A 22641-nucleotide genomic window follows, 5' to 3' on the forward strand; every position below is an offset into this window, starting at 1 on the left:
ATGTCAAGTGATGTTCAACGTCAAGATAATGCTGATTTCTTTCATCGATGTGAAAGGAATTGTCGACACAGAATTTGTTCCTCCTGGTGAAACTGCTAACCAGATATTTTACTTGGCAGTTCTGAAGAGTTTGCAAGATGCAGTGAAACGAAAATGTCCCAACCTGTGGCAAAGAGGAGAGTGCCTTGATTTTTCTTCTTTTTAATTCTTCTAAAGACAGATGTTTTATTTGGGGTGGGGGAACAGTAAATGACTAAAATGTTACACATTTGCTGGGCATCATCTCACAAAAGTGTTTGTTTTTTTTGTTTATATTTCTCACCTTTGTCTATATGTTTAATTTATTCATCTATTCATCAGAGTTTTAATTCACTCAACAGAATGTGAGCAACCAATGCCTTGTGAATGAAACTGCAGACAGAAAGTGTAAGTCCATACATATATATAATAATTATGTGCATGTGTTTGTGTTTATCTTCAAACTGTCTGATCCATGCTACCATGGAAAATTGAGCATTATAACCATGATGTGTGTGTGTGTGTGCACGCGCGCACATGTAAGTCATCTACACACACACATACACACACAAACATATATCGTCAGTGAATCATATACCTGAAAAAGAAGCACACTCTAAAAGTTAGAGCAGTAATATATTTACATGAAGTTAAATATATGTCTAGTCATAGAGAGACCAATGGTTTTGCATCCATAAAGCGCTTAGCTTTATTCCTCTTTTACTTGCTGGAACACCACTTTAATTTTACTTAAACCTGGTATTTATTCAATCAGTCTCTTTTTGCCAAGTGGCTAAGTTACACACACATTCTTGGTTTGCTTAAAACACTGAGAAATTTGAAAATATGTTATCTTTTTTAAGAAGCTACTACAGTGCAAATAGAGATATAAATAGTTTTATCTCAGGAAAAATATCCTTTTGACAATGGGAAAAAGTGGACAGAATAGCCTATGGAAATTGGACCACATATGTCATATACCAGTAGACAACAGATACTGGTATACAATTATTCATACTGTAAGCCTCTTTTACATGTCTGCTGAATGCTTTTTATTTTACCAGAAATCCCTCTCTGCCTTGTGTGTACCAATTATTCAACTGACTACAGTATGCTTGTTGCCGATCTACTCCTTTACAGTATAGCACATAAACCTCTCTCTCTCTCTCTTTAATCTTGTTGAACTTTAACAATGTATTATAAAGCAATATTTTAATCTTGACCATGTTTCCCTTCAAGCCTGTTGACAGAAGACTACACATACAAGTTCCAAGCACATTTTTTCTAGTTTTTCAATTTGATTTTTCAATAAAAATTAAGTCATCCACTCTTGAATTCATTTATTATATCCTTAAAAACTAAAACAAAAAAATATGAAGGGAAAAAGAATGAAAAGAAACACCTGGTGGACACCTACTTGTATATTTAATTCCTTGCTGAGATCATTGATTAGCTTCTATACACTATTCATTCACACCAGAATGGATATATTCATAAAATTTACCAAGGTCATTAAAATGTCTAATTTTCTTCATGGCTTGGAAAATAACATTAGTACTAAAGAAATCAGTATTATGTTACAATGAAGATTTAGTGACAAGGTTTAATCTAAATCTACTGTAATCTAAAACTAAGCTTCAGATAACCAATACAGGTTTACAACATAGATAATCTGGATTATCATTAAACCTTAAAGTGAAATTAGGATATTCACAATAATGGTTTATAGGAGAACAAGCATTTTTTAAATATTGATTAAAATTATATCATTAATAAAAACTAGATTGCAAAAGGAAAATAAATTTGCAGTCATATACTCATATGCATACATGCAAACACACACCTTATATACATGCAATTAAGATTGTAATCACAATAATCATTGTCATCATTAAATGTTTTATTATATGCAGATTAGATGATTCATCTGCACATCACATAAATGTGTCGATTCGTTCTTCATATTTCAGTACTAAATGTTGCTACACTTAAAGCAAATAAAACTTGATTTAATAATGTACAACTCTCTTAGTCAACAGAAGCCATTTTTCTATTGTTATCTTCTTTTGTAGATCACAAGTACAAAAGTATTCCAGAATGTTCTGAAGAGTAATTTAAAGGCAAACACATAATCAAAACAAAAATAAAAATATTGTTTATTGTAGAAAATAATTTTCAGATTGCTAAATAACCTGAATATATATATAAAGGTTTAGGTATTTTCTCAAAGCTTTCTTTAAGGAGCAAGGAAGTTGATGGAACCACTTATGATTTTGTTTAACAAATCCCTAAAAAACTATAAAAAAGAAAGAAGGTAAGAAAAAGACAAAATAGTTATAGGTCTGTGTCACTAACTTTACAAGCTGTTGAACTCTTGTAAACAAATATTAATGAAGAAGAGGTTTCAAAGCTTTTTATAAATAATGGGCCAACAAACGAATGCCAACATGCTAGATAAATTTGCTGGAAACAAAGATGAGACAAATATATATATATAATAGCAGTAGACCTTTTGATGTTGTGTACTTTGATAATGAAAAAGAATCTGATAGTGTACCACTCCAAATGCTATTATATAAACTTAATAAACATGTGTTACATGGCAATGTTCTAGGTTGAATGGATGCCTATTTAACCAACAAAAGACAATATGTGTATTTGGTAAATAAACAGTCAAAGTGGCTTAATGTGAGAAGTGGAATGCCACAGAGATCAATCCCAGGACTAGCTCAACTCTTAGTATTTGTAAGCAGCTTCTTGAGAGATATAAAATGAATTTGTTAATTATTTGCAGATAATGAAATTTATAATAGAACTGAGAGAACAGATATTCTTCAAAATGATTTGTTGACAAATGATTTGGTCATAATTATGGAAATTTAACATAGATAAATTGAAAGCAGTAAATTTTAGTTGTGGCAATATTTAAGCAGAGCATAAGATGTTTAATATAAGAACTTAATGATTTTATGTTAAGAAAAGGATTTGTGAGTATAATAACAAGAGATATGAAATTTAGAAGCCATTTTTCAAGCACTAAGAAAGGTCAATTAAATGCTGTTTTGATTACATGTTGGGTGTCGTTCTTAATATTGTACAAATGGTTTCACATGTTGGGTATACCTGAACAGCATATGTGAGACCACAACGGAGTATGTTGTTCTGTCTCCATCTTTATAGATGTATGCTTTAGAAAAAGTTCAGAGAAGATTGAGTAAATTAATTCAAGAAATAAGAATCCTGCATTATAAAGAACAACTACAAAGACTCAATTTAACCATGCCAGAGAAGTGGAGAAAGAGGGGCAAATAAATAGAAACATAGAAAATTGGAAAATGTCATCAGATTCCAATTTCATACAGATAGGGATGGTTGACTGGTGGAACAAATTACTAAAATGGAATACTTAATTCTACTGCATTAAACCAATTAAAAAAATGCAATAAATTAAAATTCATCAATAAAATAAATTGTCCCTAGTAATGAGACAGGGTTTATAGCAGCAACAGGGCAACTTCTTTGAGAAGCAAGCCATGTGAGACATGGTTTATCATCAGGTGGACTGCACAACTAAAAAATTTTCAAGGTAATTTTTAGGTGTGCCATTTTGAAAGTCCCTAGGGCTAGTTTTCCAATGACTGGTTTAGAGGCTGACAGAAAACACAAATAGGTACATACTTAGTGAAATTTATAACAGTAAAAATCACCAGCATCATACACTATTTTTTGAGTGATGATTTGAGCATAACATTTATCAAATAAACTGTGCCCCACAATGGTTTGTTAAGTTTATCTATTTAGAGCTGGAAACAAAATACTGTAGTACTTTGTCACACAGAAAAATACTTTAAAACGGGAAATTATAATAATCAGTAATATAGCTAGCAAATTTAAATTACCACTTCAAGAAAAAAAATATTCACAAAACTACAGTGAATACTGAATAAAGTTAGTTCAACATATAATATTTGGAGAAGTCTTAGGACTTGTAGAATATCCACTAGAAGATCATGGTTCAGATAGTTAAGATAATAAAAATCAATTAATAGAACAACTAGTAGCCACAGGAATACTGCTGTCTTCTCTGAACCAAATTAGAAATGTCAATAGTCCACTTGGCTATATAAATATGCATCTTAAAATTAATTAGTGTTTTGTTTATCTTTTTTTGCTGAGATCTGAAAGTTGGAGAAAACATTGTGAATCCACTAATTGCATCTCGTTTACATTCGGACAACGTGAAGGCTGATGAGGCAAATATATTACTTACCTACAAAAGTGTCAACAAATGACGTACATATGAATGAATGCATGTCTAAACATTGCACAAAAGAAAAAAATGCATCACATAGATGGGTTATAAATTATTTCTTTTTAATTCATCAAACGAATATACAAAATATCAGAGATAAACACTGTGAAACAACAAATGTTTACATAATCCCAAAAGTCGGTTTTATGCGTATATAATAACTATAGCCAAATGTTCAGTGTTTCAGTGGGAAAATGATCTGAAACTCATACTCACGGAAAGTAAACATTGTCCGTGATCTTGATAAACAATATTCCAGCTAGTTCTTTGTTGCGTTTTACAAGTTTTTTTTTTTTTAATGTTAGTTTCTCCTTAGTTTCAGGCATTTGTTTTGAAAATGATTTCTCAAATCCACCCAAAAGAATAAGAAATTACATTTGATCTTCGCCACATTATTTCAGCTTCTTTTAAACATACTTATTTTCATAGTATTCAATAAACTGCTGTTTTGTAGCAAATGAGGTGGAATGTAGGTTATGGGATATGATTTTCCTAAACGCCCTTAACAACACATACACAAGTGAATTAGTAGACATTACAGAACTAATAGTCTGAATGTACAATTTTCAAAAATATTATTTGACGGTCCGATTCAATAAAATTTCATGCCAGTATGCTTCGTAACAGAAATACAACACAAAATTAACATGTTGATATTGAAAGTGAAAGACAGATGTTGCTGTCATAAAGACATTTATTGTGAATGGGTTGATAATAATTTCAAAGGAATTGGTGGAGTTAGAACTAAAACTACGAATATGTTGGTAGAATAGTTCGCTTTAGAGGGCATTTGGTAAAGCGGTGGATTTTTTTTTTCAGGGCCGCTTAAGAGTCACTCAGACAACAAAACATTCTACCGGAATCGAATAATGTCCGATCTATGGGCTGCTTATGTCCAAACAGACCAACCTGCAGGTGATGGAATTTACATACATGACGGAAATTTTGTTGACAATAATAATAATATTTATTCACAGTCCTTTGAATCTCTCTGTAAGATGGTTGTGGAACAATTCAACTACTTTACCCATCAATAATGAAGGAACTACGTGGAGAGAAAATGAATGGAATAGCAAATATCTACAAGTACCCTCTGCATTTTTGTAATTCTTTATGTATGTTTAATATTGTCATAATTTTGTTTCATGTTATTTTTATGAGCTTAAATTAAAATTTTGGGAAAAAAGTAATAAAAACGAAATAACTATCATTAGGATCGCCGAACAATTAAATAAATAGTCAACGGTAAAGCAAAACAAGTATAAAATGAAACATGTATAGATTAGAAATATAGGTGGAAATATTATTGAGCCCGTGAAGGACAATATAAAGATACATAAATGGATTATAAAATAAAAGGGATAATGGCAGTACGGTTTCGAGGAAAATCACTAAATTCTCTTTTGTAATTTACAAGTTTGTTGAAAGACCATACAGTCATCTGATAGAAACCTGCCAGAGTAAAGAGTCCAACAGGAAAACACTGTGTCATCGCTGTAAAACCGATCCAAGCAAACACCTCGTAGGTGTAGTTTGGGCAGCTAACGAGATGAAAGAGCCAAGTGAAAGGGTTCAGGCCCGGATAAGGTATCAACCGTCGCGTAGAATTGCGGGGCCGGAGGTTGCGTAGTGCAATATGAATAGAAAAATTACCGATTTCTGAGAGGAGGAAAAGTGCGAGACCTGCATATATTTGTTTGTTACCGAAGCCAGGTGAAGTGTACAGAGGATGATTCATATAATAAGCAATGTAAGCCGAGAAGCCCCAGTAGTACCCACAATTCTTGAAAATATTGCGAATAGGCATGGTTGCATGAGAAAATCGGTGTACAAACAGGGTCTCCAGTAGTCTTTTGCCATAATGAAAGCACCAACAACCGGCAGCGAGATCCACTACGAAGGCACGAGGTTCGTTCAAAGCATTCTGTCCATAAATAAAACTAGGACGAATATAAAAGAATGCATAAATAAAAAGAGGTCCAGCATATTCTGCGAGAAATACTGTGGTCCATCCTATTTGAGGGCCAAGGTCTTTGAAGTAAAGGACAGCTTTTTTGTTGAATCCCAAACTTGCTAGTGTTTCGTCATCTCTAAGAAGCCTGCCTCGCGCTTCTTTACGAAATGATTGTCTTTCAAATGCCAATTTCGGACTGAATTTCTTATATTCCTTTTTAACATCTTTCACTGTCGACAGAGGTTTGAGGTTACTGAAGGAAACAATACATTTCCCAGTTTTCGCACTCGCAATATCAACTTCCATAGTTATGAATATGGCAATAACAAATGTGTAGTAAAACAGTAGAATCCGAGGGAACTAGAGATGTTCAGTGTTGTTAAAAAATTATACATATAGATTTAAAAAGAATTTTTGGGCCGCAGAGAAGTAGGGAAGCGTAACGTTTTGAAGAGAATCCGTCGTCAGCGCGATAAGAAACGTCAACGAGTGTACAAGTAAATATAAATGGGATTTAGTGTGTGTACATGTGTGTATGTAAAAGAGAGAGAGAAGAAAAAGGGAAGTAGTAACAAGTGTCAGAGAGAGGTGGCAACGGCCAGACAATGAAAAGAACGTCAGCCAGATTTCATAAGCGGTGATGGGAAAAAGAGAGAGAGAGAGAGAGAAAACACATGTATACACGCAGTGAGTGAACTAACGAAAACGATACGCATTCAATCACAGTTAGACTAAGTTCCATACACACACTAGAGTGTGTGCCACCCCGGGCAGCCCTTCCGTCTGCCGCCCCTGAACCCCCACAAAAAACACATAATGCCTACAGCAATAGCCTACAACAAGATGAAAAGTGCCGCCCCTACCGTCCCCTTAACTACGCTAGTGCACACACACAATGAGATTACAGATGAGGAAATTGGCATTATCATACACACATACAAAACCCCCCCCCCTGCTTTTCAACAAAGGACTGGCCTGGGCCAAGCGCACCAATTTAAAAGACTTCTTCGACGTAGCAATGGGTGCCTTCGACAACACTGATGTGTGTGACCTCATAGGCATTTTTATTCTGAATTTACTTAATAAGAAATTCCCTTCAACTAGTTTTGGCCTCTACAGAGACAATGCTTTGGTAGCATTGGTGGGCCACATACTCGATAGGCTTAGGAAGGACCTTGAATTTCCTAGTCTTCCTGGTTACTATCGAAACCAACCAAAAGACAGATAATTTCCTTGATGTGACCTTAAAGTTAGAATCTGGTGCTTTTAAGGAGCCGAATGACAAACTGACATACATTAATATAGCTTTCTTTTCCAACCATAGTGTTTGTGAACCTTATGAAAGGGATCAGGAGAAGACTCTCCAATCTGCTTACAAGTAAAGAGGCTTTTGACCCCACGGCTCCATACCACAATGAGGACCCTGGCCGCCAGCAATTTTAAAGACAGGATTAATTACATGTGTGACCATAACCCCAACAAGAGAAAACTTAACTGGAAAGTATTGTGGTTCTCACCCCTGTTCTCCCTAAATGTAAAGGCTTGTATGGGTAAGATCTACATTAGCTTAGTGGCTATTCACTTCCCTGCATGAACAGGTTCTATAAAATATTTAATAAATACACTTTAAGTGTTTGTTTTAATTTACACCTAGTCTCTTGAAAATTTTAGGTGGTAGACCCATGTCAGACAGAGACAAGATGCTCAAGTAGAAGCAACACAACATGACCTTTCAACACAGAGCATTATCGTGTATGAGGCACAAGTGACGCCAAATGACCCCAACAGGCAGTCAAATGTGCAAGAGTATGTGGGTGTGACAGAAAGTCCAGGACATTTGTCTACATACATCCATAACAACCATAAGTCCTCCTTTAATATCCACGAGAGGTGGAATATAATAGCCCTGGCTAAGCATGCATGGTCGTTGGAGGAAAGCACTGTGGATTACAAGATCAGGTGGAAAGTGCTAAGAAGTGCAAGTCTAACTTCAACAAAAGCAGGAAGTGCAGGTTATGTCTGGCTGAGAAAAGAACTGTTTTAAAGAACTCTCTTCACCCGGACACTTATCCAAGCCTGCAAGAGTGAAGTTTTCTGCTTGTACCCACATGAAAGAATGTGATTGGTTATCAACAGGCTCCAACATGATTATAAACCTTAGGGCTCCTTCAATCAATCCTTCCACCACCACAACCTGAAGTCCGGTAAAACATGAGTTTAAACTTACCCAATCCCCTTCCTCCAACACTCCTACACATATCAGTCCCTTATCACCTACCCCCAGACCTCACTTTGTTGGCAGTTATCACTTATGCAGGTTTTGGGACAAGAGGCATAACTCTTGAAGGAATCTGATCTCTAAATGTTGTTCACTGCTTCGTTTCCTGTTTTTCACAATATTCACAAACTGGATTGCCCCTTCCTTGCATTCATACATACGTGGGGTACCCCAAAGTAACTAGAAACATTCTCTGTGGGACAAGACTGTTGTAGTTCAGGCTTCCACTGCTAGAAGTCACTTGATGTGACCCCAGGCATTGGTATGTTGACCAGCATCGTTGAGTGTAATTTTACTGTCATCTTGCTTTGCAGTGCTTCTCCCCTGTTCATCGATTTTTGCAATGGCTGAAATTAGGGATCAGCGTGCTCCAGTGAAATTCTGTTTTCTGCTTGGGAAAACACTGGCTGAAACAGTTGTCATGCTTCTAATAGCTTACAAGAATGCTGCCATGAGCAAAACACAAGTTTAAAACTTGTGTTATTTAATTGTCATTTGTTGCTTGAAGACCAACCTCGTTCAGGGCGTCCATTGACCTCCCAAATGAATGTAAACATGAAACTTCATGAATTGATCTTGGAGGACCGTCACCAAACAATTGACAAACTTGTTGATATGACTGGTGTGTCCTGGAGCTCCTGCCAACAAATTTTGAACAAGGACTTGCGAATGAAAAGAATTGCAACAAAATTTGTGTCCCATTTGCTCACGGAAGACCAAAATCAGTCATGACTGAATGTGTATTGTGAACTGTAAGAACAGCTAGAAATGTATGTACCCCTTTGTACATACATACATACATGCATGCATATGCACACACACACACACACAGGCATGGAATTTGGCCAAAATAAATGTTCATATTTGGTTATAGAACGAGGAAAGTCAGTTCCCCAAACCTGTGCATCAACGGTGTCTTTATCTCCCCCATTCCACACAAAGAATGTTACATGTACCTAGGCATAGACGAAAATGTATCATATGAAGGCACTGTGAATAAAGACAGAATGACCCAAGAATATTACACTAGACTTAGGAAAATATGGCAGTCGGAACTCTCCTCTTACAACAAAACAATATCCCACAATGCATTTGCAGTACCAATGCTGATCCCAACATTTGGGATACTTGATTGCTCTGTAGAGGAAATCCACTCCATAGATATTAAAACCCGCAAAATCCTAACAACTGGGAAGTTCCACTGAAACAGTGATGTTGACAGGCTCTACTTAAGAAGAAATGAAGGTGGTAGAGCCCTGAGATCAGTGCAGACGGCCTTCGAATGCCGTACGGTATCACTCACGCAGCACCTGCTAAACAACAGCAACAAAAATAAATATATAAATCCTGTGCTGAAAAGTGAAGTGAGCAACACTGTACGAGTTGGCAGTGAGCTCCTCAAGAAGCATTCTCTTCCTAATGATCTATACAGCCCCCAAACAGTTCGGTTCTCTTACCTCAGAGAAGACCTGGATGGAAAGCACTCAACATGCAAAAAAACAAAAAACAAAAAGAAGACTATGCATGGAAGCTTGAAGAAGACAGTAGAATTGATATGAAGTGCAGCCTCTCTTGGAGATAAGACCACTATATCACATCACACTTTGAAGGCTATGTGTTTGCAGTCCAGGAACATGAGATTACCACAAAGTATCTGGTGAACAAGAGAGACAGTAACACTCTTGTAATCCCAAGGTGCAATCACATGTGTAGGCTATGTCATGTTTCTGTGGAAGACATCAATGCATGTGATTAGCAGCTGTCCTAAAATGTCCTCATGGTACTACCTTCCTCTGCGGCACAATGTTGTTGCTAAAACAATTTACAATGCCATTGGCAAAAAAGACTGTCCTGAAATAAACTTCCTCTGTTATGGAAAATACATTCATAAACACCAGCTCAAGGAATACTGGTGGAATATTTCCATCAAAACTTCTGTCAAATGTAAACATAACATAGGACAGAGGGGCAAAGGTATGTACCATCATAGAGGTCAGCTGCCCTGCAGATATAAATATCTCTTTGAAAATCAAAGAAAATAGGATATCTATAGACAACTGCTTCGAAACCTCCAGCTTCTATATCCAGACTATGAATTCATATTCATGCCAATAATAATTGGGACTCTAGATTTAGTTAGTAAATGCTTAGAGGAGAATCTGGATAAACTGGAATTTTCAGAAAGAGAAATCGAACGGCTAATTCGTACAAGTGCAATCTGTGAGTGGAACAGCAAAAATATGCAAGACTTTTCTCAAGTTCCAAATGTGAATTTGTCTGTGTTAACTACATCCCAAAAATGGAATCTTGTATTTTTGTTGGAAACCAGCTCCCACATCAGTGGAAGATTTATAATTAAAAAATAGAAGAGACATACATACATACATATTATTTAGTTTTGTTTCTAGATTTCTCGGCAATGGAGGAAGGGCTGGTTTCTAACCTAGATCCAAAGCTCCTTCATTGGTATTTCAATAACAGCAGTAGGATATTTGTGCATTATACATGTATGTGTGTATGCATAGGTATAAAGGCACATGGCCAAGTGGTTAGGGTGTTTAGTTCATGATAATAAGGTTGTAGGTTTGATTCTCGGCCAGGTGATGTATTTTGTTATTTAGCAGGACACTCTGCTCCATGTTGCTCCAGTCTACTCAGTTGAAATGAGTATCAGCTGCTTGTGCACCTCACTCTGGCGCTTTCTTTCTCTAACTGCCATATCCTGGATGTTTTGGTTGATCAATGGTAGGAAGCCCAAGGGGGTATCTATATCTGCTCACAATTACATAGGAAACTAAAAGAATTAGGGAAAACGTAAGTACATGCAATCAACTCATATTCGCATGTAAATGACAGCTTTCTGTATACGTGTGTGTGTGTGTGTGTGTGTGTGTATGTGTGCATGCATGTGTGTGTGTGTTTGCACGCGTACACAGGTACATATGTATGTATGTATGTATGTAAGCATGCATTTGTGTTTATATAACTGTATCTATACAGTCGGAAATAAATCTCTTAATGACACTTGCATTTAAAAAAGCAATATATATTGGAACACAAACACAAACTATACAAGGAATTTTTTGTTTTTAAATCTTTCGGGCATTCAAATTAATTTCATAACAAATCATCTTCTCTGAACAACACAGATATTTTTAATAATAACTCATTCGGTCTATATCATTATACAAATAACATTATATACATACATCGCGTAATGTCACAGGTCACACTTTAGTTTCACCTTCTGCTCATAAAAACATACCGTTAATAATTCTTTTCCCTCCGACGAAAGTTCCAGCAGTATTTGAATTCAGACTGCAGATAGCCAGAGCGAACATCGCAGGGCAATCTAGCTAATGTGTTCACGCTGTGACCAATTCGTTGCACACCCCTCCAATCAATCTGTCTCTATTGCATTCTAGGAGAATAAAGTCGCAAATCATCAAATGTGCCAAATTGAATAATTTATTCGGATAAGTATAGATTACGAATCTACAAAGAAAAAAACGGGAGGAGTGATTTGTGTATCTCTCTCTCTCTTTTCCGTAATTTTTCAGCTTTGACTTTCTTTAGAATTTTTTCCTGAGATCTCTTTTTTTTTTTTAAACGTCTAAGATTATTGGCATACCTACACAATTGTGCCCCCAACCCTGACTCTGCTTTCCCATTACTTTCAGAAAAATGGGACTTTTTTTAAATGAAATTTTCTACAAATGCCTTTCAGATAGTGCAGGTTACAATTATATCGGAATTTAATGCGGAAAAAAGAAAGAAAAGAAAAGAACAAAAATTGATGGGCGAGCACACATACAGACATATCTACAAAATGCAACTGGAAATTTTGGAAGCATTATTTGATGTGCGTCGATATGTATGTGCTCTTGCTTACTTTATTTTCTTTCATATAATTGTAATTTACACCATATAATTACACGATATAATTGTAATTTACACCAGCAGAAAAGTATTGTAGATAATTTCATTAAAAAATATCCCTTTTTCTGAAAGTTATTTGGAAGCAAAGTCGGCGAGAGCACACTTTTGTAGGTATGGTAGATTAAGCTACTCCAGAACATAAATATGAGAAAGAAAGAAAGAAAAGCAAAACCTGAAAATAGACGTAAAAGCCCCTAAACTTTCTTTTCACATTTGGCGTGTAGGATACTCAAAACACAGATCCCAAGAACTCACGGTTTTTAGCGCACCGCTATTAGAGAGAGAGGGGGGAGAGAGAGAGGTGTATGTTCGTTAATAAGAACTACAAATATTAGAATTTTTCTTTTTCCACACGACAAAACTCAAGCAACTGAATCATTTATAAATACACTTGGAGGACACAGAGAAAAAAAAACTTCCGGTGAACGAAACCGTTACGAAACCGGGCACCGGAAATACGTTTCCACAGCTTTGGAAAATTATTCTTTTAATTATTATTTATATACGTGTAAATTTTTAATTTATTGCTATATTTATCTGTTTATGATTAATTTAGAAAGATTTAGTTAACAGGATTTCCTCGTCAAATTAAAAAGAAAATATACATTTAAGTTATTACAAAAAACTATTTAGAATATTGAGTGTCAAAGTATTGATGGAGACGAGATACATTCCTTCCCTTTATGTTCCTTGAACTTTTGAAACAAAGATAAATAGCTTAATGCAAATAGTTACTGTTTCTACAAAATATTTTAATCTGCTTTCTTTATACATATTTTTCATTCACACCTACTCACAAGCCAAATTTCTTCACATATAATTCACAGAACGAAGAGTAAGTGTCAAAAATATCTTTATTTAAACTTTAATTAGTTAAGCTAAATATTCAATAGTGTTTCTGACCCTCTATTATTTTTGTCCCTTCATAATCGCGTTCAGATCCACACTTAATTTCGTTAAAGACTATACCTTTTTCTAACTCAAGAGATAAATACTTTTTAAATTTATATATTTTTTTATTCTTTATATTTTTAAACCTTTCTAAGCAAAACCAAACCAGATTAGCAGGGTTCAGTTACCAACATTGTCTGACACTAATTGTTTTGTATTAAAGTACTAATTATTTCTAAGCCAATCGCTATTTTAGGCCATTCTTGCAGTACATGCCCTTACGCTTGATTCCTCTTATTTATTTACATATTACGATTTTATTAACTGAAATTCAAAGATTCGCCGTTTGCAGATTCTTCATGTCATTTTCTTTTTATGTATTTTCCCGAATTGTTTTGCTTTCATTATCACTCCCCCAGAATATGTACTAAAAGAGAAAAAAAATCGCCGTGTTATATATTAATCCTAGGTATATATTCAAATTAGAATGGTTACATTCCCAAGAGGTCATTGCTCCGGCATTAACTAATGTTACTACTTCCACTGAAGCCACTATTGTCATCAGTATCCACACGGCTTACAAATAAGGGACACATTGGATAATGTATAGTCCTTGACACCCCGTAAAACGATGAGATGGTTATGGTTGAACTGGCTTTGATTATAGATTTGCTCAATCAAGATTTACCTGGAGTTAAAGATCATCAAAAGTACTAAGCATCATTGCTACCAGCAATAACGAGATTGTATTATCATCACTAACGTTATGTCTCTTACAAAGAAGTCGTACCATGATTACAATGAAAGAAAGGTCAATGTCTGAAAGCTTTTTTATTATCAATTTTAAGTAAAGAATTGGAAGTGTACAAGTAGTTATTTCCCTTTGAATTATGCCAAAGTTGATTTTCATTAATCCAGGAATGGGAGGCGAGACATGTCGCATCGTTTTCGTTGACTGGATTTGTTGAATAAGATAATTATTAGTTCTCACTACCGGGATAGTTAGTACCCACTTTTCTACATTTATATTTATTTTTCACACACAGACCTGTATGTGTTTCTTTAAACATATACAGAACCAATAAAATCTCATGTCTTTGTAGACATCTTTAAGATTTTTAAACTGCGATAATCCTGCTGATTTAGATTTTTTTTAACCTATCTTCATTTGTAACGTTTGATGTACTTTTATCATTTAGGTCCGTTCCTTACACACACACACACACACACACACATAGAGGGTTGATCACTAAATATCCGGACTGTTGCTACAGTGTAAAGCCGCGTCGCACAGATTGACCTTGTACTCTGCTGTGCATACGCAATCAGTTTTAACGTTCTAGCTCACTTCCACTGTTTAAAGGAATGCTTAGAAGGAAGGTGTGTAGCGTTTGATCGTCGCATTGACCATGACAGAGAAAGTTGAGCAGAGAAGCTTCATCAAATTTTGCTAAAAGCTTGGCAATACCTGCACAGAGGCCTACGTAAAGTTTTCAAAAAGATTTCATCGTTTTCAGTACAATCAAGATCTTGTGCAACTGAAACCCAAATGTCCTTTTGGTCAGCTGAAAGCAGTTTTGGCACAAACTTGGCAGACACGCGTCTCATACCCAAATCTTCAGTGGTAATGGATTGAACTGAACCGTAACTAATCTGTACATCCTCTGACAACTCACGGATGCTGATTTGACAATTTCCCCTCACAGCTGCATGCACATCTGCGATGTTTTTCTCAATTCTGCTGGTTGCCGGTCTCCCAAAACGTTCGTCAATAGACATTTTTCGGCCATCTTAGAAACGTCTGAACCACTCTTACACTTGTGTGCGGCACATACACTCCTCTCCATACACTTTCTGCAACTTTGTGTAGGCCTCTAAGCAGGTATCGCCATGACAACTTTCTCTCTCGTTGTCAATGCAACAATCACACACTACACACCTTCCTTCCACTCAGTGCTGCAAACAGTGGAAGTGAGCTAGAACATTAAAACTTAGTATACATGCACAGCAGAGTTTAAGGTCAATCTGTGCCAAGTGGCTTTGCTCTGCGTGCTTTAGCTTCGTTACTATGGCAACAGAATAGATACTTGTTGATCAGGCCTTGTATAATGTAGGTATCAACAAGTTTGCATGGTTAAATGGTTCATTTCATAACCATGTTGTTTTAGGTTCCACCTTACAGTGTGGAAGCCTCAGGATGACCAATTCCTTGTGAGTAAAACTTGTAGATAGAATCCCATTGTGTGTGTGTGTATTACATATATGTCTATTACGTGTATGTCTATATATATGTACAGGGGTTGGACAAAATAATGGAAACACCTTAAAATTTCAAACAAATTTATTTTAATATGGGGTAGGACTGCCTTTGGCAGTAATTATAGCAAGAATTCTACAAGGTATGGATACGTACAAAGTTTGAATTGTTTCCAAAGGAATTTTTCTCCATTCTTCAGCTAAAACAGTCTTCTGTTCTTGTAGTGGTGTTGGTGGAGGATATCGACTCCTGACTTGTTTTTCTAAAATGTAGCATAAATGTTCAATAATATTGAGATCTGGGCACTGTGGTGGCCAAATAAGATGTTCAACTTCAGTAGAATGTTCCTTGTGCCATTCAGTAACAACTTTAGCTATGTGAATTGGTGCATTATCATCCTGAAAGATTGCGTTTACCTCTGGAAACAGTTCTGCAACCATAGGATGAATTTGATCAGATAAAATGCTTAAACAGTCTTGACTATTAATCCAAGAAATTTGGAATTGTGTAAATGTATGAATTTTAAACATACACACACACACAGAGAAAATCTGCCTTTTATAGATAAGATATATTTTATAAATTATGTTTGTGACTAGAGAATGTTGGTAAGGTTTTGTGAAGCTACAGTGAAAGTACTCTTCCACACAATCTTTATAAACACAAAACTGTAACCTGTTTAACAGAACTGCCAATATTGTTGTTTTCAGTTGAAAAAGGAGTTCCTCTTCCAACAGTTAAGCAATTTAACAAAGTTGATTAAAGATTACTATTATTACTACTACCACCACCACCACATACATCATCAATTAACATCATCATCATTAGCAAAATAAAAGGGGATTAAGGTGTATTAGCTCACATAATCTACTATATTGTTCCTTTGTAAAATATGATCTATAAAGACAAGAAAAATATTTAATAAATGATTTGTTTTAAAGCATTTTATCATCAAAGGAATTTTAGTTAACATATTTGTTGTTTTACATTAACTTCATTATTCATATCATATTTTTCTGCCTTTTCATGTCTTTCTATCCCTACCAACAACTTTAGAATAATGTTATTGTCTAATGTATATTTCAAACTACTGAATATGATACCACATTTTAACCAGCCATATCCAGCCCCAAATAATTTACCTGTTTTATATTCAAGCCAGCTAGATCCAGTTTCTCATACCTACCCTACAATGTCATTCCAAAAATAAACAATCAGATCATCAAAATCTTGGAGATAAACATTACATTTAATAGAGTAATCTGAATGCTGAATGCCTTTCAATCATCTTGTTCACTTTGTAGCTAGCTGGGTAGTTGTAATTCATACTGCAAATACTCAATTATGTAAATTACATGAATCTATGCTAATTTTTGAAAAATGGTTCAAAATAATATCAGACAACTGTGAGATTGATCTCGTTAAAGTAGTTTTAAAATGTATCATTGTATAATAAAACCTATGGAGCTAATGCAGAGGGTTTACAAGAATTTGAAAGGAATGAGTTGAGTATGATCTGTTGGATGTGTGGTGTTAACCTCTGGGAGTTGAGCACAAATGAATTGAAAAGTAACTGAGCATTTTAAAAAAGTGTTCATGTCTGCAAAAGAGATGGAAACAATAGAATGGACATACAGTGTAAACAGAGGGAACAATTCAGGTGAGAAGGTGCCATTATTTGTTAGTAGAAAATAATCCAGGGTCAAGGAAAACTTTGGAATTCATAGTTAAATTGGATCTAAGAAAGTTGGTTCCTATAGAATACATAAGATTCAGTTGCATTGATGTATGCTCTATTACATATATATCCAATAAATGCTAGCAAATCATCTAATATTGACCACTTGAGTGGAAACTAGCAAAGAAGCTTACTATTTTCAAATGAAACAAATTATATTTAAGAAAGTGATGACGAGGAGGGTGGTCAAGATGGTGGTCAAGATGCAAGAAAGAAGATTGATCTGGTACGGTTATGTAATGCATATGAATGAAAACAGGTGCATCAGGAAGTGCCAGTCTCTAATTGTGGGGGAAACATGTGGAAGGGGTAAACCCAGTAAGACATGGGACAACGTGGTGAGAAAGGATCTTTAGACATTGGGCCTCACAGAGGGGATAACAAGGGACCAAAACGACTATCTTTCATTTTGATTACATTTTACATCATTTCTAATCTATGCGCGTTTGTTTATGTTTCCGTAAAAGGGTTAGGGTTACGGTTGGGGTTAGGGACGGAATTCCCTAACCCTAACCCTAAAACCCTTTTATGGAATGATCTTGTTCAGAAATATAAACAAATGCACATGGATTAGAAATGACGTAAAATGTAATCAAAACAAAAGATCGCCCAGGCATGTCCCCTGCATCCCTCTTCAGCTGAGTGATCCTAATCTTGTAGGTTTGTGGGTGCTGGTGCCACATAAAAAGCACCCATGCCAGTACACTCTGTATGGTGGGTAGTGTTAGAAAGTGCATTCAACTGTTGAAGCTATGCCAAAATAAACATGGAGCCCAGCCCAAACTGTCCAACTCATGCTAGCATGGAAAATGGATGTTAAATGATGAGGATGATGATAATATAAAAGTTTAAAACATTAAATGCCTAATGCTAAATTATTTATTGGATTTAGAATGTGTTTGGTGTAGTTCTAAATATCTGCTGTATTTTGTATCACAATAACTCATCCTTTGTTTTTGTTACCAGAAACAGTGTTTACTAAGTGATTTGTCAATATGTCTGAAAGCATCTTATCACCCAAAGCTTCCAGCCAGTATATAGCAGAAACAAGTAAAGATGTAACAATATGCTCTGAAGGTGTAGCAAAAGTTGCTAATTTGGTAAGTCCAAAGATGTTCCCATTTTTCTTTTAATCATTTGTTTTCTAAGCAGTTTAATCATACAACATAAGAAAACTTATTCAATGCAGTGGATAAGTTCTTGTAGTATAAGACTAAATCTAACTGCATAGGTTCAAACCATGTCACAGACAGTAAACTGGATGTATCTTTGGGCAACTAGTATTGTTTTCTCACTTCACTAAACCCAGTTAAGAAGCAAAAGTACACACTGTAGTTGATGTAAAAATAATTGCATATTCTGCATCATTTTTCTATAATTCTTTTGAGTGTCTTCCCAAATTCAGCTTGTAAGTCTTTTGGTGTTATTTGCTTGTCACAACACTTTACTTCCCCAAATTTCTTTGTAAATGTTTAAATTAATATATTCCCCTTTTTCCTATGAATACTTTTTCATAGTTTTATGGCTTTTGGCTACTTTTTCAGCTAAAAGTCATGGTCACCATGGTCATTAAGCATTTAGTATTTAAACTGGCCCAAATATATTACCTCTTTTACATTCAAACTGACTAGATCCAGCTCACACTTATCCTACAATGTCATTCTAAAAATAAACAATTACATCATTGAATTCTTGAAGCTACAAGATAATACATAATAAATTCAAACCAATGTAGATAAATATGCATTACACTTGATAGAGTAATCTGGATGCTGAAGATTTAAGGTACAAGTCATCCAGCTGAGTGGTTTTCATCAACAGCCTGAAAAATAAATACATACTACAGCTAACTTGACTGTTGTTAACAATAGTCCTTCTTGGAAATGAGACTAGATACACTAGCATGTTTCCAATGATCTTAATTTAATACCCCCCCCCCCAAAAAAAAATGTTAATTAGAATAACACTTGTAGTAAGGAGAAATAATAAACTTAATGCTTAATTCTAGTTAAGAGCCGTAGGGTAGACAAACAGCAGTGTGTTTGTTTGATCTTGATATTTTTCTTCTCAATATGGTTGTAATTTTAATGAATTAAATATTTTTGGCTCACTATACTGTCTGGCATGGATGTAACTATTTGCTTTTTCATACAAATGTAATTTCTCTCAAGTTATTTTTTTTCGTTATCATGTCTGAGTTTATTCACTCAAACTCTGTTTATGTCTGTATCATTTTAGGTTCAGACAAATAGCACTGGAAATGTAATAAGATAAAGATATATCTAGTACTATCACCAGACTTGCTCTCCATTAAAGCTGTCATTCAATTTTCAATTGATAAGAATAGAACCAGTGAAAGATGTTGTGGAAAGAAAGGGAAGGAGACAGTTGGGTCATGTACCAAGTAAGGATGAAAGTAACTAAGAGCAGTGATGGAAATGAATGTGGAAGGAAGTAGAAGAAGGGGGAAACTGAGAAAAAGATAGCTAAAAGTAATGGAAGAGAAAATAAAGAAAGAGGTGTTGTTGAAGGTGAATGTAAAGGATAGAACAAAATGGAATAGATTGTTATAGAGACCACAAGTCTAACTTCTGCTTTAACTGGAAAATTGCCTTAAGATGTGGTTGTTGTGGCTATTTCTGCTGGTGATTTATTTTGTGAATGTTTTTTATAATTTTTACTACAGGTATAGTTTTAATCAATTAAACATTTTCTTGGCCTTACTACATTACAAGAATTTTTACAAATAAGCAATCAGTTATTAAGTGGCAATGCTCCTTATTTTTCAGTTGAATAGTTTGAAGAAAATAGAGTATTATATATATTTTTACAAAAAACACAATGTCTGTTGTGCTTTTGTATATGCATGCATGCGTGTGTGCGTGTGTGTGTGTTGTGAGTATGTGTGCATTAAGCTTATTTAATGCTTATACATTTTTATATTCTCCCCTTTTTAGTGCCTTTTTTTGTAGGCTATTATCTGAGTTGTTGTTTTTTTTCTCATTAGTCATATGGATTAAAGGAGTAGAGATATATTTCTAGCTGATTGCCTTTTAAGTAGCAAACTAAAAGAGAATATAGCTTGGTTTTGAAGTGTCATTTTTTTAGACCTGTCACAGATTTAGGAAATAAAGTATTCATTCAGTGATTGTTTTATGTTACTGAGATGCTATTAGTCTCTATGTTAAATGTACAATCATTGTTTTCCTCTTAATTTTCATTTAAATCACTTCTCTTAGTTCAGTTGGACTGGCACTTATAGAAGCTTGAACTCAAAGTTGTGAGCCACCAAACCAATACAGTAAACATCTATGTAGTCTATCATGCTGCACCTGACTCATGCTTCTTTTTTCAATGACCTCATATATAACACATCAATCCAGGTAGATGAATGACTAAATCAGTCTTAAACAGTGGTTCTTAACTCCAGTAATAACACTGTTATAGAAGCATTGTGAAGTCACTGGGTTTCACTAGAGGAATGGACACTTGGTGTTTAGAAGGACTGTTATTTTTCTTATAAATAACATTTTTAAACTGGGTACAATATTTATATCTTGAACACACTTTCAACAGAATCTATGTTTGGATTAAAATATGAATTGGACATTGTGTTATGAGTGAGTAGAATCATGATTGTTGATGCACCAAGGTCCAATATCATTCCTTAAGTCAGTGCCTTCTTTCTGTGATTTCCATAAAAATTTAATATTGAGGTACCAGTCCATGCAAATATCTAAAAAGGGGCACATGTTGCTGAGAATAATATAAGAAAATCTGGATAGTAAACTACTGTACAGAATTCACTTCTATTTAATTAGAAATAACCTGTTTTTTTAATATAAGCAGGAGTCATTCTTTGTCATTTAACTAAATTATTATTTCCATGCATTGTCTATTTAGATATATGAATCTGTGAAGAATAAAAGTTTTGATATAAAAAATTGGAAGAAGCATGCACTTAACCCAAAGACAATGGATGTCAGTGCTGTCGACTGGTAAATTGTATTTTAACTTCACTATAACATTTAATTACATAATTCATAATTCTTTGTACATTGATACATGTTGTCATGTTAAATATTTATGCATGCAAGTGTGTGTGTGTGTGTGCGCGCGCATGCGCCCCTGCCTGTATTCTATTTGTATTTGTGTGTATATATGAAACATCAGAGTTTATCTAGGTTTTCTACTAATCATCATGAAGAAGTTTGAAATTTGAATTCTCATTTGATCTTCTCCACACAAACAACCTCACTTAAAAAGTAATTTTGATCTATGTAAAATGGACTCAAGTTGAAGTTTTCTGTAAGGGTGATCATGACTGAGACTTATATATATATATATATAAGAAATACAGTCACTCTCTCTCTTGCTCTCTCCCACACAAAAAAGATGTATGCATATGTATTTATGGGTGAAGGTAAAGAATATGCACACCCAGTGTTTAGGGTTAGGGCTATGCCGAAAACAGGTGGTGTAGATATTCTTTACCTCTGCCCATTTATGTACGTGTATATGAAAGATAATGTGTGTGTGTGAGTGAGGAAGAGAGAGAGTGAATGATACTTACGCATGCATGCAAAAAAATTCATACATCACAACACACCTTCACTCACTCACTCACTCATTCTTTCTCTCTCACTCATTCTTTCTCTCTCACTCACTCTCTCTCTCTCTCTCTCTCTCTCTCTCTCTCTCTCTCTCTCTCTCTCTCTCTCTCTCTCTCTCTCTCTCTCATACACACACACACGTCCATTTCATATACATGTACAGCTTTCACTTTCTCCTCTCACTTCAAAGCAAATGTTGCTTTTTCACTTTATCTTCTCTTTCAATTTCTGCTCTCTTCAAAGTATAAAGAAATTAAAAGAATTCTATGGAAATTAACAAACAATCATATAATCCCACATATGTCGAGTTGACAACTTTGCTTCTTCAAACGAAAGAATGCCATAAAATAACTTCCTATGATACACACACATATACACACGCTCTAGGTAAAACTTCTGTGTGAATTATGCCATTTCTTGCAGTGTGCATGCACAGATTTAAAGCTTACATCCAATTGAAATGATCTTTTTCTATTGTGTAATTTTTGTTTGTGATGAACGTATTTAAAAACCTGATCTTCAATATAAACTTTAAAGAAAGTTTTCTCAGAAATTCTGTCCTTTACCTCTTCTTTCTAGTATGTCCAAGGTGACATTTCTGCTCCTTATTTCTGCCTTATTTATTTCCTAAATTTCTTCCG

General features: G+C 34.9%; 2 protein-coding genes across 5 annotated transcripts in view; one reads left to right on the forward strand and one right to left on the reverse strand.

The window, feature by feature from the left end:
* Positions 1-4371: 4371 nt before the first annotated feature.
* LOC106878132 (very-long-chain enoyl-CoA reductase) lies at positions 4372-7196 on the reverse strand. The gene has a single exon (XM_014927255.2). It carries the CDS (start codon positions 6588-6590, stop codon positions 5676-5678), a length of 915 nt encoding a protein of 304 aa, XP_014782741.1. The 5' UTR covers positions 6591-7196; the 3' UTR covers positions 4372-5675.
* LOC106878108 (queuosine salvage protein) overlaps positions 4933-22641 on the forward strand; it is a 38742-nt gene continuing 21033 nt past the window's right edge. The window contains exons 1-3 of one of the 4 annotated variants that reach the window (XM_014927230.2): positions 4933-5445; positions 18354-18487; positions 21291-21385. In XM_014927230.2, coding sequence (XP_014782716.1) covers positions 18383-18487; positions 21291-21385 — 200 coding nt within the window. In that variant the 5' untranslated portion in view covers positions 4933-5445; positions 18354-18382. Of the gene's footprint in view, positions 5446-11231; positions 11377-12669; positions 13337-14289; positions 14394-18353; positions 18488-21290; positions 21386-22641 lie in introns of those variants that run through there. The other 3 variants (XM_014927235.2, XM_014927222.2, XM_014927244.2) reach the window with 3 other exon arrangements.

The sequence above is a fragment of the Octopus bimaculoides genome, chromosome 1, assembly GCF_001194135.2.
Source record: "Octopus bimaculoides isolate UCB-OBI-ISO-001 chromosome 1, ASM119413v2, whole genome shotgun sequence".
In the NCBI taxonomy this organism is placed as follows: Eukaryota; Metazoa; Mollusca; class Cephalopoda; order Octopoda; family Octopodidae; genus Octopus; species Octopus bimaculoides.

Excerpts from the sequence above, each read along its gene's own strand:
- LOC106878132 (XM_014927255.2), bottom strand. The coding sequence starts at position 6,590 with ATGGAAGTTGATATTGCGAGTGCGAAAACTGGGAAATGTATTGTTTCC.